Source organism: Ixodes scapularis, unplaced genomic scaffold (assembly GCF_016920785.2).
Source record: "Ixodes scapularis isolate PalLabHiFi unplaced genomic scaffold, ASM1692078v2 PGA_scaffold10__122_contigs__length_95168666, whole genome shotgun sequence".
Lineage (NCBI taxonomy): Eukaryota > Metazoa > Arthropoda > Arachnida > Ixodida > Ixodidae > Ixodes > Ixodes scapularis.
Window position 1 is genome coordinate 49,714,083 of NW_024609836.1, and position 16,387 is coordinate 49,730,469.

Genomic DNA, 16,387 nt, shown 5'->3' on the forward strand with positions numbered 1-16,387 from the left:
CTGGACGACGCAGACCCAGCCAGCTGACCCAGCATATTCAAGACAGTTCTGAGCGGTTTACGCGAGATGGCGCCAGCATCGTTGCGCCACTTTAGTTTGCCGCTTATTCACTAGATGGCAGTAGTCCCCCGTTCGGTCGCTCGGTCTCATTTTAAAAGGCGGGTAAATCGCTTTAAATAATAGCCCCGAGAAGTTCGCCTGGCGCCCCCTTACGGCGAACCGGGGTGACGTCACGGCGAGGAGAGAATTTTTCCCCGACTCGCCCCGCTCGCCCTGTGGAGGCTGTGACGACGCTAGCTGTCGGCGCGCTCCTTTCTATTTAATTTTTTTTGGCGTGTTTTTCGTAGGAAGTGTAAATTTTTATATATGCCTTTATTGAGGTATGGCCTGTAGCTACAGGCGAAACTTCAACGAACATTTTAAGCATGGCTGACAGGCCAGGCAACGCATGAACCACAGCTGGTATATGAAAATAAAGCAATATGGCCACAATTGCAGGGGCATCACTACAAATTTACATCTCGCACAATAAACGCTGCTGATGGTCCGAATGAATTGGCAGGTTATGTATACTATTTTTTTTTTTTGTATCTCTGTCTTTAAACAAGATCGCCGAAGCAGAAAAGCTGCATGCTGCTCGAGCAACGTGCTAAATACAGTCTCGGCCATGGGGAGAGAATCACAAGTAAAACAGCCCAAGTGCAGGGGCAAAGTAAAAAAAAACAAAACAAGGAACATTTGTTATATACATTGCTCGCACTTGACCTTTGCTGGATTCGCATAGTATTTCAATGGACTACACGGGTGGTGTCTGTGGACTTGTTTATATCAATCCTCAAGTAATATATAACAAACGTAAGTTAAGGTGTCTAGCTCGTTATGCGGAGGGCAAGTTCGTCTGCTTCTTGCGCAGGGGGTAGCGGTGACGTCAGAACGCCGAGCCCTGATTGGCTGATCGCGACCCCCTATCTGAGCGTCGTCTGCTCCTTTGCAACGTCGTCTGCTCGCTACGTCGTCTGCGTCTGTCTTACCTTTCCTGCGGCTTTCGGAAGTGCAGAGGCCAGATTCACGAAACGACCTTACGCCAAAAATGTGCGGAAGACAAAACTTAAGAACAAATTCGTATTCACGAAACAAAATTTTCGTAAGTTTTGCGCAGGATGCAACGAAATCCTACGACAGCTCCGAATCTGTCTTACGCACCTCTTACGATCAAATCAGCATGGCCGACAGCGTCGCGGTCGCGACGACCCACGGACGTTTATTTTTCTACGTGCGCTTCTCACGCGTCCCGACTTCAAGCAGCAAGAAAAAAGTAAAAAGTACTTGAAACAGACCAGAACGAACAAGAACGCTGGATCCACAAACACCTGGGAAAAGTTCCAACGGCCACGATTCCACCGAACGCGACCAAGCGAGCTAGGCCTAGCAGGCACTCCGCGACTCGGCGACCGTCTGCCCACGACCGGCTGGCGTGCTGAATGGAATATGTCCGCGCGACCCTTGTGAACCCTTCCCGTATTATACTTTGATCGCTGGCCTCAATTTTAGATTAAGAGGTCAATTTCTTCCTCTTGTTATCTCCTTGTTTCCCTGTTTCCCAAGGCAGCGGTGACTCTCGCCGGTAAAAATGCGGTGAATCTCCGACAGACCCAGGAAAGGTAAAGCAGCCATCGCTTTGACTAGCAGACGTAAAGCAGACGACGTTAACTGCGCCAACCCGCCGACGCCGTTAAAGAATGAAGGGCCTCGCCGCTCACGAAAAGAGGAAAAAAGTATTTGGGAGGGAACTTGCGGACACTAACACGCTCACCTCTCGGTTCTTAGCAAACAAACCTCGGCGCCTCGGGACACCTCGCCAGTGAGTCCTTTGACTTCCCTCCTTGATGCGCGTCTGCTAGTTGTTAGACAAAAACAACGTACCGCTCGAGTTATTTCGTCTGCCCTCTCTGAAATGCGAAGTCGAGCTCGTTCGTAAGGACCTGCACTTCCGAAAGTCGCAGGAAAGGTAAGACAGACGCAGACGACGTTTCGAGCAGACAACATTGCAGAGGAGCAGACGACGCTCAGATAGGGGGTCGCGATCAGCCAATCAGGGCTCGGCGTTCTGACATCACCGCTACTTCCTTTCTCATGCGCAGAAGACGAAAATGAGCCCACTTGCGAGGCGTATTAGTCCACTAAGCCCTAAATTTGAGATTTTACTTAAATCGAATTGTCCTGAAGCTAAAGTACCAAAGCTTTTCTCACGCAGACTGTCGCCCTTCACAGGTTCCACATTTTCTGCTACCAGTGCTGCATCTTCCACTGGACAGACGTTCGAATGCTTGCTTTTACTCCTGTTTTCCTCTGTTGTAAGAGAGTCCAGTTGCAGGGAGTTTGGAGGCTGAGGAAGCTTTTGGGGACCTGCGGCAGTGACTCTTAAATGGAAATGACAATTCAGACTAAACGGTGTATTTTCCGAATACCAAAGGTTGGAATAAAGAATGTCAGGAAAAAGTATAAACATTCCAAATTACGGCACTATTGCTGTGCATATTTTGGGCAGTTTACTACATATCATAGAGGCAACTGGGGGAAATTCGGCCGTTTTTGCTGCTACCATACAAACTAATTTCCAGTAATTGTGAATCCTCTAAGAAATATGCCTGCATACGCGTATAAACTATATAATTAATTAAGGAAGAACCTACATTTATGTAAAACAACCCTGTTCCATGAGCACTTCAAAGATCATCAGACGCACGGCCTTTAAAACATCTGCAAACCAGCGCATGCAGAGTGGCAGCGCAGAGTCGGGGTCGCGTGCTAATTTGCCGACCACGGAAAGGCCCATGATATAAAGGCCACTTCAGATGCCTTGAAAGCGGGATTTAATGTCGTCCTTAATCATGAACATGCAAGGAACAGAATTCCAGCGTCTGAAACACTTGCGTCACCGCTTCACCGACCCCTCTCAAGATTGCCTTGCGTCGTGTGGACGGACGGGGAGATTCATCGGCGTAATTGCCTCCGCCGATAGTTTTCGGGATTTGTAACCCAATTTTAAAGGTAAAAGGGACAAGCGGGCTTATAAAATGTACGGAAGCACGTTAATATCGGCCTAACTCAGCGTCTTGTACACCGGGTAAACGAAGTCCGACTCCTCGAAGAGCTTGCGGCACACAACGCCAAACCAGGAAACCGGTGCTGGGAAGCGACCCGATGCGAGATCGCAAAGCGGGGTACTCGCCCTGACGTCACGGTACACCTCACCCAGTCAGGGCGCGGCGACCGCAGCGACGCTTGTGTTCGCTCTCGGGGCTAATAGCGTGCGGAAGAACACACCTACGTTTCATCCTAAACATCATTGAAACTTGAAACAACACGCAGTCTAGCCGACGAAGGAAGCGACGGTTCTCGAACACGAGCGCGCGCACAAAAAGAACGTTCGGCACGGCGCCAAAACCACGCAAAAACTCTCCACATCTTATGGAATCGTGCACGAGGCAAATAAAACGCTCGCATTCCGACACTACCGGGTGCATGAAAGAACAATACCCGGCACGGCAACAAGAACAAACGACCGTCATTAGGCCTACCTGTCATCGTCACCCCCATCAACCACAGACTATAAGGTCTTTAAAAGTCCAGCCGCATCTTGAAACCTGAACCACCGCCAGCCGCACGTCTAGTACACACCACTCGGTTCGCGACATTTAAACCCCATGACACGCATGAAAGCCGTACCGAAATATGCGTACTCACACGAGGTTCCGCGACGCAGCAAGCCTGACGAAAAGACAAAAATTAAAGATATGACGATTAAAAAATCCGCGAGGAGGCGTGTGGAAACGAACGATGACGAGAAGCGCCACTTGAAGGAAGTGGAAGTCCCGCGTTCTGCCATTGGTTCCGCTCGTCAGACCTTGGTATGGAGGTCAGGCTTGTGTGTCCAAGGGGAGAATGAGAAGTAGAGCACTGCACGGGCCGGAATTTCTAGGCCCGGCCCGACCCGGCCCGGTAGAGACACAGCCCGGGCCCGGCCCGAGCCCGACAGAATTTTAAATTTCTAGGCCCGGCCCGACCCGGCCCGAAAGAGACACGGCCCGGGCCCGGCCCGAGCCCGACAGAAGTGTTAATTTCAAGGCCCCGTCTAGACGGTGGATTTGAAAGCGCAAAAGACTGAGAAGAGAAGGAGGGGACAGGACAGAGCGCTCTGTCCTGTCCCCTCCTTCTCTTCTCAGTCTTTTGCGCTTTCAAATCCACCGTCTAGATGTTCAACCAACTAGCCCCCCAATTAATTCTGATTCAAGGCCCCGCCCGACCCGGCCCGATGGCTGTAGCCCGAAACAACCCATTTCCGTTTGAACCCGTCCTGTTTCGACCCGCTCCCGAAACGAGCTCCCCATTTGAACCCGTCCTGTTTTGACCCATTCTTTAAACACCCTTCGCATATTACCCGTCCCGTTTCGACCAGTTCCCTAAACGCCCTTCTCGTTTGAATTTGTCCTGTTTCGATTTATTCCCTAAACGCCCTTCTTATTTGAACCAGTTTCCGAAACATCCTTTGCGTTTGAACGTGTCCCGTTTCAACCTACTTTTATAAGGCCCTGCACATCGCAACCTCTTCGCAAAAAGTCTCCATCGTTCTAAGCCTGGTCTGTGCACCTTTTCTGTTTAAGAATATGCTCTGAAGTAGCTTTACATGTCAACGCGTTCTTAAAATATACAACCCTTTCAGGCAAGCTTAAGTTTAATATATTCCTAGTTAACCCCTTAAAACGTTTGTTTCAAGATGGTTTCCAAAACGTGCAAGCGCGGAACGGACTTTGTACACTGCGCGACACTGATACCGCGAACAGGACGTTGGCTCTTTTTTCGAATTTTACTTCGAAATGGTTTTAGTTGGCACCAAAGTATACCGCTTAGGTCTGTGGCCCAGATGAGCACTTCTAAAGACACTAATATTTCTTAAAACAGCGTTTTGATTCTATGAGATAAGCATAAAAACACGACGATCGCTTGTTCGCGCTAATATAGTGTCGCGCTCTGTGCAATAAGGGAGTCTTAGAATAACGTACTCAAGCACTTTGGGCAAGCTAAAATTAGCATCGCCATAGGTTTTACATCGCAACGCTATTTTTACGGTACCCAAAGCGCTTGCGTACGTTTTTCTAAATCTTCCTAATAGTGAACTAGATATTTTTGAGAGCGATGAATCAGACAGGCTGACAAGCATATGACTGGGACTTTATTTTGTTTACAACTTATAACACAACCCTCGCTCACACGGAAAAAGCTTGAAGGCTTTCTAGCTTCAAGATGTCTTTTAGTTATTATTTTTAACGACGCTGTAGTGAACTTGCACTTCGCTTTTTTTTTGTATTCAATGAACCTAAAAGATTAATGAGCAAACTTCTTGCTATCAACAACAATTTATGATTTACGGCATAAAATTGCCCAGGCACGGCTCGGGCCGGCCCGGGCCGGCGCGGCCCGAGAACTTTTTTGTTCAAGCCCGAGCCCGGCCCGGGCCCGAGAAAATACGTGCTACCCGGCCCGAGCCCGGCCCGCGGGCCGGGCCGGGCTCGGGCTTTCGGGCTGGCCCGGGCCCGTGCAGTGCTCTAATGAGAAGGACACAGCAACAACAAAACAAAACAAAACAAAAAATCCTTTTTGTTGGGTTTAGGTTAGGTTGCACACGCCCGCTTGCTTGTGCTTTTCCGGGGGGAGCCGTGGGGATTTTGTTCCGCTGCGTGACGATTAGCTTGGCTTTGGCTTATCTTTTCGTTCAGCCTTGGGAGCGAGCTACGGGCGTTCGGGATGGACTGCTGCCTCTTTAAATTTCGTTGTTTCTTGGTGCACGCGTCTTCCAACGATGACCGTTCGGCCCATGGCTGTAACTCCAACGATGTTTTTTTCCTCTTTTGCAAGACTTCTCTCTCTCTCTCTGCACGCGTCTCTCTTTGCGCGTGCGTGCAGAAATACACACCTACGTTTCAGGCTAAACGTCAATGAAACTTAAAAAAAAAAAAAAAAAAAACACGCAGTCTAGCCGAGGATGGGCTTGCAAACGAAGGAAGCGACGGTTTCCGAACACGAGCGCGCGTACAAAGATCGCCATTTCGGCGTGACCAAACCCACGCTTACGAAACAAAAAATATATATATATATATATATATTTTTTTTTTGTAAAATTGTGCGCGATGCAACAAAAGCGCTCGCATTCTAACGTTACAGGGTTCACGAAACTGCGGGTGACGGACCAGCACACCGACAAGAACAAACGACAGTCATTAGGCCTACCTGTCATCATCAACCCCGTAAACCAGAGACGATAAGGTCATTAAAGAGCCCAGCCGCATCTTTGAACATGAACCACGATCAGCTGCAACCATTATACACACCACCCGGTTCGCGACATTTCAACGATATCACACGCATTACAGCCGTAACGAAATATAGGTACTCACACGATGTTCCGCGAAGCAGCAAACCTGACGACGAAAGAAAAATGACGCACATGTCGATTAAACAACCGCAAGAAGGCGTCAACGAAAATAAAAAAATAAAAAAAAGAGAAAAAGAAATGGAAGAAAAGCGCCAGCACGTGGAGACCTGAGACCTGGGCAAGGGAGTTTAAAGGAAAGGGCAATTATTTGTCACGCGTTCTGCCATTGATTCCGCCGTTCAGGCCAGAAGCTTATCCTTGAAACGGAGGTCAGGCTTTTGCGCCGAACGGGAGATGGGTGGAGGGGACAAAGCAGTAATGGGTGCGGCAGTGGGGAGACCGGACTTTGGGGCGCTTCGTTGGGGGTCTGATTTCTCGCTGACAACGTTGTTTTTGTTTGCTTTTTCGTTTGTTTGTTAGCACTTACGCCAGTGCAAACGCAGAAATGAAACCTTTTTTTTTTTTTTTTTTTTGCTTTGAACACGGACGTTTGCTTGCCTTTTACCATTTTTACCCAAAAAACAAGATTCTTTCTGGTTTTTTTTTATTTTTTTTGTTTTTTTTTTGCTTTTTTTGGGAGTGCGGTATGTGCGTTCGGGACGGGCTGCTGCCTCTTTAAATTTTGTTTCTGAGGGTGCATGCGTCTGTGTGTACGCCTCTGCCCCTGCCCGTATGTGCGCGCGTGTTTGTGTACCTGTACGTGCGTGATGCTAAAAGTATCTCTGTCACCGCGCACGCTAGCCTGGTTCAATAATCAGTCGAGAAGGGGAACAAAGGCGGGGACAGGGTTCACCTTGAGGTTTTGCGTTTTTGTCTGGGGCGAGGCGGGCGAGGGTTTGTCTTTCCCTGTGAAGAGGGTCACACGGCTTATCGCTCAGCGTTCGGACATATACACCACCGGCGATATTTAATTGCTTGTCTTTTCTTTCTTTTTTTGTTACGGCGTTAGAGTGGGAATTTGATCTCGGGCGCATATGGGGTAGTAACAAGAAAGGAAATCCTGATCACACACGAATGACGGAAACACTTTACCTTTGAGAATTCTGTGACCGAGAGTCTTCGTTTCCCCGGTAGCTGGACACGACCACATGTCCTGGTTCGCTATTTACATATTTGTCTGTAGTTATTCCGATAGATTTTCTTTCTTTCTTCTTTTTCCCCCCCAATATGACTTTAACCCAAAACCGGAGCAGAAAAAAAAAAAAAAAAATGTTGGCAACGGTAGACAAAAGAAACAGGGACAGACTCACTTTCCCAAAGAGAAGATTGGGAACACAACTGGGTAGACCTGTCTTCGTCGCTTACGCGTAACCGGACAAAAGCTCACCGGACAAAAGCTCACCGGACAGAAGCTCACCGGACAAAAGCTCACCCGTTTTTTGACAGACCCGGAAAAAAGCTCACCAATTTTTTGACAGACCCGGGCAAAAGCTCACCTCGATTTTTATTTTCTTTCCTTCCCGGGCGAAACACGGGCTGAAGTAAAGTGCGGACGCAATGGACATTCGACCATTTTTAGGATTTTTTAAAAAGTACTTTGAAAGAACGGGAGTTCGGCCTTTTGGAAAAGTACAAGACAGATGACCAATTTGAAAAATTGTGCGGGATTTTAGATAGGCTCGGGTTCCTTCCACCACAGCTTGTTCCACAAGAACTAACCACCAGGGAAAAGTTTACCGGTGACATCGGCTACCTGCTGGACTATTTTGATTGCACGTATTTCAACGGCCGCTTCCGTCATGCTTCTGTTCCATCTGCGGCGGCACTCAGAGCGAATTCTTCCCTTCGCCTGACTCTGCGCCGACGGCGACCGGAGTTTCCCCCGGTACGGTGGAATATGTACGACACCAATCTTCAAGATAAAAACCGGATAAACACCTGCGAAAGATAGAGTACCGGGTTCCAGAAGCTCGTCGGCCACGCCCATCCAAGAGTCTTGAGGCTGATTGAATGCCTGCAGCAAAATCAGGCGCTCGTTGCCACGGCATTGACAAAAGCCCGGAGAGGTGAGCCCACCGTAAAGCGGGTGCGAAAGATTACTCTGCACCTGCAGAATCGTCTTAGAAATATTTGCGAGGGCTTGCATGTACATCGAGATCTACCAAGACTGCTGGAGCTAGTGGGGGACTGCTTTCGCTTCTAACCAATCGATAAATAAACTTGTTTCTACTAAAATCAACAAACCATGCGCCTGTCAGATTTAATTTATCGTTGCCTTTTTGTGTCGCACGCATGCACCTAAGTTGTCCGCACTCGTGTTAAAACCAACATGAAATTTTCTCGTGGTGAGCTTTTGTCCGGGTCTGTGAAAATATGGGTGAGCTTTTGTCCGGGTCTGTGAAAAAATGGGTGAGCTTTTGTCCGGTGAGCTTTTGTCCGGTGAGCTTCTGTCCGGTGAGCTTCTGTCCGGTGAGCTTTTGTCCGGGATTCCTTTCTTGAAACCGAACCAGCGGGTATGGGAATTTTAGTAGATCGTGCCGATGACTGTGGTGCCGGAGACCGAACAGGCCTCCTGCGTTGCCTAGGGGCAGCGGTAGTAGCAACTTGCACGTCTCAAGCAGTCACACCTGTAGACTCGTTCCTCCATAGTTCCTCCGCTAGTGCGGAACTCAGCGGTGCGGAACGCGATCCCGAGAAAAATGCAAAAGGAAAGAGCAGAAATTCGAAACCCGCCCACGCGCAGGTCAAAGCTAAGAGCGTGAGCCAAAAACCGCTGTTTCACGCGTTTTAAAACTTAAAAAAAAAAAAGAAAGAAAAAAAAAAAGACGCGTTGCGACGTCTAATAGCAATGGTAGCATAATAATTTCTGCATTTTCGATTGCTTTACGGCGTGGAATCCAGCCGTTGACCCCAAGAGCTCGTGCCGGGAGAGGCTCTTTGACGCCTTCCAGAGCAACAAATTAAAAGAAGAGTTCAGAACAAAATGGTTAGATGTCATCACCGTATGCCTGCCGTACACAAAACCAGTGCCGAATTGAGATACCTTGGGGCACTGGGCTAAGGCGGTTATGAGGCCCCTACTCGGGATAATAATAATGGCCATGGGGTTGGAGGTGACCACAGTGACAGCATGTATATTTACACACCCTGTGAAATCTAGATATTTTTTCATCGCATGATTTTTGCCGAACCTTGATTTGAAGATTCAATGGAATTCATAGATTATCAAGCTGGCAATGAAGCAAAGGTGGTCTTTGATTAGAAACTGTTTCGCAAAACGTCAACCGATCTAGCACATCATAGAGCAATTTAGACGTACAAAACTCAAACCAGTTAAATATGGAGGAAAATATTTAGTTGTGTCGATCACATTCAGCACCTTCATAAATCAAACTAAAGAACTTCCGTTAAGGATGGTGACCCCGTTCAATTTTTTTATTAAAACTTCTACTCGATTTGTAGGGTCTGGGCCAGCTGACACAAATTTATCATAACGTCGACTTGCAGTACAGGTGACCTTCTTGCTAACATGTAGAGTGTCACAATTACTCAGATATGAAGTGAATTAGGCAGCAACCGAAAGGAGAACTTCAACATTCCCATTAAAATTAAGAAAACAAAATATCGCTTCGCCTTTATGGCTTGTTTTGCACTTCGACAACTGCCACGAAAAATCTAAAGCTCTGATTCCCGTCATTGTTCCGAATGCTTGAAAGTTGTCTGACTAGCCCTTTGTCAATTAACTACTGACGTGAACAGTAAGGGAAGCAACACAGGCAGAAAAAAAAAAAAAAGAGTTCAATAACTAAAACAGCTTTCTTCTTTTTTTTTTTTTTTTTTTTTTTGGGGGGGGGGGGGGGGGGATTAAGCCACTAGCACTCATTCAAAGAATTTCTCATAAAAATTCAGGAAATATTTAGAATTCTTGTACCTACACGCTGTCTCTTTGAAGGGGGAAAATAGGGAAAATGTTTCGATCAGTTTTACTAGTAATCTTGTTCCTTCTAAATGCGGTAATTTAGATAGCGGCTGTAACTTCGCTAAAAGGTAGCAAAAAAATCTGTGTACCACGCGTATTGCTCGAGTAGTCTTTGACAACACTTGCTTGTCCGTAAACAGACCAAAAACAGTTCAAAAAAAGAAGAAAAAAAAAAAAGAGAACTCTAGTCCCGTTTCTTTTTCTTCTTTTTTTTTTTTTTGTTCAGTTTACATGAGAAGACTTCAAGGCGACCGCCAGCGTCGACAGCTTCACCCTCCGACAAGGGGCATGGGAGTCCATCTTGCGTATTGTTAATCTGGCACGCTCTTGTACAACGAGCTCACAAACACCAGCTTGTCTAAAGACGGGACCCTTATAGTATCCCCACCTCACTACAGGGAAAAGGAAAAAGGAAGGGAACGAGGCCTCAACGCCAGAGGCACTTCTTAGTGATCCTTCTGCTCTTGGTCTGAGCTGTGGTAAATTAAACACGATTAATTTGCTATTAGCAAATTAATCGTGTTTCCCGGGGCTGCAGCCCCCTTAGCCCGTATCTTAATCCGGCCCCGTGGAAAGTGTATATAAAGGTATTCGCGTTCTCTGCCTAAACGTCCAAATCTGCCAAATGATGAAATTATCCAAGCATCAAGTGAAGAATTTCCCAAGCAGCAAGTCCGACATTGGACCAAGCTCGGTAAGTCATCGCTGGCCAACGATGCCGATGAGTTGTCCGGCAAAAGCATCAGAACTTACTCGGGCAGTTGTCACTCAACGCGGAAGGGGCCTTGGCCGGCTGAACACCACCTAGCGTCCAAGACCAACACCACCTAAACTTTAAGAACCCCTTCGCTCTTCCTATGACGTGATGCTATGAGCCCGGCCAGTCCCGGCCGCCTGACATCTCAGTTTTTCAGTCGTTCGGCAATGGCGGCGCAGACATGGCTAGGGTGCCTCAATGTCCTTCTGTGTTGGGCGATGCCACCCTTTGTAGTACCCGATGCCGACAGCACGCGCTTACGGGTAAAATACAAAGAAGTCGACGAAAACAAAATGTCGCCATAGCATAGTCAGCGCCACAAACGCGTGCTGGGACACGCTCTTCCAAGCGCTTCTGAACTAAAAATAAAAGTTTGAGACAAAATGGCCAGATGTCTCCACACTAAGCAAAGCGCACATGAAGGCACCCTAAACATGGCGTAATGCGTTTCGTCATTTTTTTGTTTTTTTAGTTTGAAGTGATTTTGATTGAACCAGGGATGAAAGATGATACGTGCGTGACAATGTGAACTCCCCCCCCCCCGAGGATGACTGTGCCTGCTAACCTCGGTTTACAACCACACCTCTCAAAAAGGATGGCGAGACTGCGCGAGGGCAATGACCTCATCGAGCGCGTGTTCTCTTAGCCTGTCTTTTATACATCGGCGAGTCTGGACGATGTACACGCTGTTACATGGAAGGGGTATGTGATAAATGACACCCCCCCCCCCCCCCCCCCCCCCCTTACACTGTTTTCTGTGTTTCTTCGTACATGCATGACCCCTCTGTTCACCGCGATGTACTCTTGCATATAGCCTCCCCAACTTCGATAAGGCTGAAAACACCATCGGGACGTTACGCCTCCGCCCCTTTTTAATCGTCAATATGCAAAACCAACTCACCCAAGTCTTCACCCTACTATGACAATAGCCTGTCATTACATAACGTATTTTTGTTTTTCTTTTTCAAATTTGTGGATTGTGTTTTGAACTTGGAAGTTGTACTTTCCTCAAAAAGTACCGAGAAAAAAAACAAAAAAACTCAAAGTACAAGTACATATTCGGAGAATGTACTTCAAGTAAAGTACAAGTTTTCTTTGCCTACTTTAAGTAGTGCTCTACGTACAATGTACTTAAAGCACTTCCCAACACTGCCCCTGGGGTAATGCATATCAGTTTAAAGGAAAACACTGTACAGGGGAATGAATGCTCTCGTTCGTGCGCGTTCTTGATGTCATGATGAACGAGAAATTGAACTTGAATTGTCATGTTTGTACCGCCCCGTTGTCATGTTCGTCGGTGTCGGTCGGGCATCGGATTCGTCACTGGCCTCCGTTCCGTGATCCATTTTGTCTGTTTGCCTCGTACAGGAGCCTTCTCTCGCTCAACCTTCAGTCTGGAACGTCCCTGCAGCGGTAACTGGGGTTGTACAATGCTTGCCATCAGTGACCAAGACAACTTGAATAAGGAAAATCAAGCGGCAACATTTGGGCATGCACAAAAGAGACACGACACAAACCATATTCAATCCTTTTCAGTATAAAAATGCACTGATCCACTTTGGCCTGGCCAAGCTAAAAACTAAACGCAGTATGACACTTCTTTTTAAAATGTCTGCATGGGTATTATGACTGCTTAGCTATGACCTCCTGCATCAATTCGTGATACTTCTGATAGGCGTTTTCGCAGCACCTGGATGCGGGCTCACGGCGCATTCGCTGCGATTGCTTTAGCAGGCGATGACAAACGCACAATGACGGCGAACGTCATTGCGATGCAATTCTGCAGCTGCTTGATTGGATTTTACTACATTGTACACTAAGTACATTGATTGGCTTTAGAACGTTTTGACATCACTCTGAAACACACGTTTTTCAAGATGACCTCACATCGTTTAACAATATTGTTCATGTGTTCAGTAGTGATGTATTCTGACTAAGCTGTGTTCTATTTTTGGTGTATTTTTGTTTTTTGTGAACTGACGTAAAAACAGCCCCAAAAAATTTAAAGAAAAACACGAAAAAAAAAAAAAAAAGAACTGGGAATGTCGAAGGGGGAAGTGAAAGGGTGGGCTTCACCACTTTACACCGGCGCGCGCGCGTCGAACTTCTCCGCCTTGCACCGGTGTGGTCGGAGAAGCGACAGATGCGCGAGGTTGCACCTTGGTTAGCCAGGTGGGCACCAGAGGTCAGGGGAGGGCGCTTGACATGTCTTTGTCTATTAAAAAAAGTTTAGAATTGGAAGCATATGTTCATCTGCACTAATTACTTCATTAATTAACAATGTGTATTTAATTAACCGACTGATCGTGATGGTTAGCCCACTGTTTTACATCCACCTGGCTGTACAACAAATTTGCACAGGCTGCATTAATCTAGCTTTTACGGATAAAAAAAAAAAAAAAAAAACAACTGAAAAGTTTAAGAGTAGTAAAAGGGACTATTAAAAGATCTATAAGAAGTGGTTATTGCTTCTATTATCTCATGTCGCCCATTAATAGACAACTAAAAATAGACTTGCAGTAAAAAGCTTATGCAAATACAAAAGCAAAATTTCGCTGCAAAAAATTTAAGTATTAAGATCTATATATAAGAGTCTTAGAATATTTTGTGGACTCAATAGTCTCCCAGTGAGACAAGTAGACTTGCTACATTTTTGCTGATAAGAGCCAGTTGACCACACTGTACTGCAAGTCTAGCTTTTGGCGCCTGCCTCCAACCTAACTCCAGAATTTCGTGCATTAGACTCCTCGCATTCATTCTAGTCCCAGCATATTCCATTTAGCTACCGACGTGGCATGCATAAGCTACATCGTAAACAACATAATGAGGTGGGGAGAGCTAAAAGTAGCAACCTCGGCTTGAATATGCATATGTGCCGCAATACTAAATGCTTAAAAACGGAATTGCTCTCCACTTTGCTTCGCTAATAATACCAGTCAGAGTGAATGGTTGAATTATGAGATCAAAGACAGCTGCTATGAACCATATTAGATCAAGGTCGATTTTCAAGCTTCCTAAACACCTGGCACCTTTTCGTGGAACGTTGGATGCATAATGCCTGTGGTGGAAAGAGATTCCTTCGTGGTTGTTATGGCGAACATAGTTTGCAAAAAGAGCGCCGTTCCAGAGGAGTCCCTCCGTCGCCCGTGGGAGTGGTGCCACTAGCATCGCTATCCGCCTGTACCCACTCATGTGCAGGTCAGGAAGGAAGACTGTTTTTGTGTAACGCCCTTCCGTAGAGCTTGTCAACTAATGGATCTAAGAATGTTGGCTGTTAACATCATCAACATAGCAGAATTAACCATAGAGAATATAACAGTACAGGCAAAGTGATTTAGGATCTTTTTGGTGTAATCACATCTTAACTAAGTTAAGAAGTCATCACATAGTTGGCTAGAACATCAGTTAACGATCTGGTCATTCAATTCATCGATGAATTGATTTATAATCCGCCTTACTACCCTGCAACAATCAACAATTTTGTCCCACATTCAACAAAAAATGCATACAACCCTGACAACAAGTGAGCCACACATAGGGGTGGGGATACAAGTCGCGAATTTTTATTCTTCTACACAACTCCAAAACTATAAAAAAAAGAGACTGATTAACTGAAACATTGACTTCCCCCACAATATTCCAAAACCATACTTTCAAGAGGTGGCACTAGAGGTGAACTACAGAGCGAAGTTCACGGTAAAGTTCGCACGCTATTTACACAAAGCCACACACGGGCGCCGCCATGATGAAAACAACGCGACAGGCTCCTCCTATGGGCGCTGCCATTGCAGAGAGCAAGCTCCTCACGTCCGCCACCTCCGTAGCAGGCGAGCAGCGTCGGCAAGGAGTGCCAGCAGAGGCGAGGTCGTTGGCGTGTCCTGGGCAGCTAATTTACCACCGCACAAGCGAAGACCCCGGATTAGAAAAGGCGGTCGCAGTCGTGGCCAGTCGTGGCTACTTCTTCGTCGTTTCTTGCTCGCTGGCCGGCGCTGCGTCGACGAGAAGCGACTTGATGCCGACTTTAGCCAGTTCGTCGATCAGTTCGCCGTTCTGATGCATCTGTAGCAGAATGTCGCAGCCGCCCACGAACTGTCCGTCGATATAGACCTGTGGGATCGTCGGCCAGTTGCTATAAGCCTTGATGCCTTGTCGTAGATTTTCGTCTTCCATAACGTCGTGCGCCTTGTACTGAACGCCGTGCATCCGAAGCACTTGGACGACGGCGTTGCTGAAGCCGCAACGAGGACTCTCGGGCACCCCCTTCATAAATACGACCACCTTGTCGCCCTTGACGAGGTCTGCGATGTTTTCCGTGCTTGTGGCGAGGCAGCGGATCGCCGCAGAAGTGCGTCGGAGGAGAGCCGATGTCGTCGCTAGGCCTAAACTACCAGCGAGAGAGAACGCCATCGTCGATTGTGAAGCGGGTCGGCAGCTGTTATCAACAGCTATCTGCTTTCTGCTAATGAAGCTCTATCCGAGCAAAGTGATATCCGCAGGGTCTGCGGCTCGATCGATTTTGACCTTGTCAATACTTGCCGAGGACTTCGTCTGACTAATCTCCCTGCGCGACGAGCTGCAAAAGCTGCAAGCAGCCGCTTTTTGTAGTTGCCAACATCACATTCAAAACCCGCCAAAGTTGAGCCGCTGCCGTTGATCCAGTTGAGCGCTAGGAGGGGGCACGTTGCAATATGTGACACACGTGACATGTCACGTGTGAGATGGATGGTTGATTGTAGAAGGACTCCTTGCAGGCTTGCGCCGCTTGCGCGCGCTCCATCCGGTAGGTTTTATCAGATCAAAGGCTAGACTGTGGTGTATTCTATACTCCGCGACAACTTTTCTTGGCAATGCAGTGGAAGATACAGGCCCGCGTCCCCTCTCCCATTTTGAGTGTGCGCGGGCTCTCCTCCTCTCCCCGGAAATGGGGGAGGAGGAGAGCCTGCATACACTCAAATTGGGAGAGGGGACGCGGGCCTGTACCTTCCACTGCATTGCCAAGAAAAGTTGTCGCGGAGTATAGACCGTTCCATTAGGGTCATAGCAGAGAGTGTAAAAGAGAAAAAAAATGCACTATACCTCTCCCCCGCAAGCCGTCCGCTCCGCCGAGTGGGCTGTAGCTAGCGTCCGGCTGGCGTGCAAACTCTGTTTACAATCGCGTCATTTTGGAACTTTCAAGCGCAGATGCGCAGATTTTGGTATGCCAGTTATCGTGTAATACTATGCTAGATAAAAAGACTCACAGGGTCCAATTGCACTATTACCAGCGCGCAAAATAAAA

The 16,387-nt window shown here is 47.3% G+C and overlaps 1 protein-coding gene across 1 annotated transcript; it reads right to left on the bottom strand.

Moving 5' to 3' along the window:
* Positions 1 to 14,650: 14,650 nt before the first annotated feature.
* LOC8043278 (glutaredoxin-related protein 5, mitochondrial) lies at positions 14,651 to 15,887 on the bottom strand. The gene has a single exon (XM_002416171.4). The coding sequence runs from the start codon at positions 15,514 to 15,516 to the stop codon at positions 15,064 to 15,066; it is 453 nt and encodes a 150-aa protein (XP_002416216.1). The 5' UTR covers positions 15,517 to 15,887; the 3' UTR covers positions 14,651 to 15,063.
* Between the last annotated feature and the right edge of the window lie 500 nt (positions 15,888 to 16,387).

Bases quoted from the DNA above. Each gene is read 5' to 3' on its own strand.
- LOC8043278 (XM_002416171.4), bottom strand. From the start codon at position 15,516: ATGGCGTTCTCTCTCGCTGGTAGTTTAGGCCTAGCGACGACATCGGCT.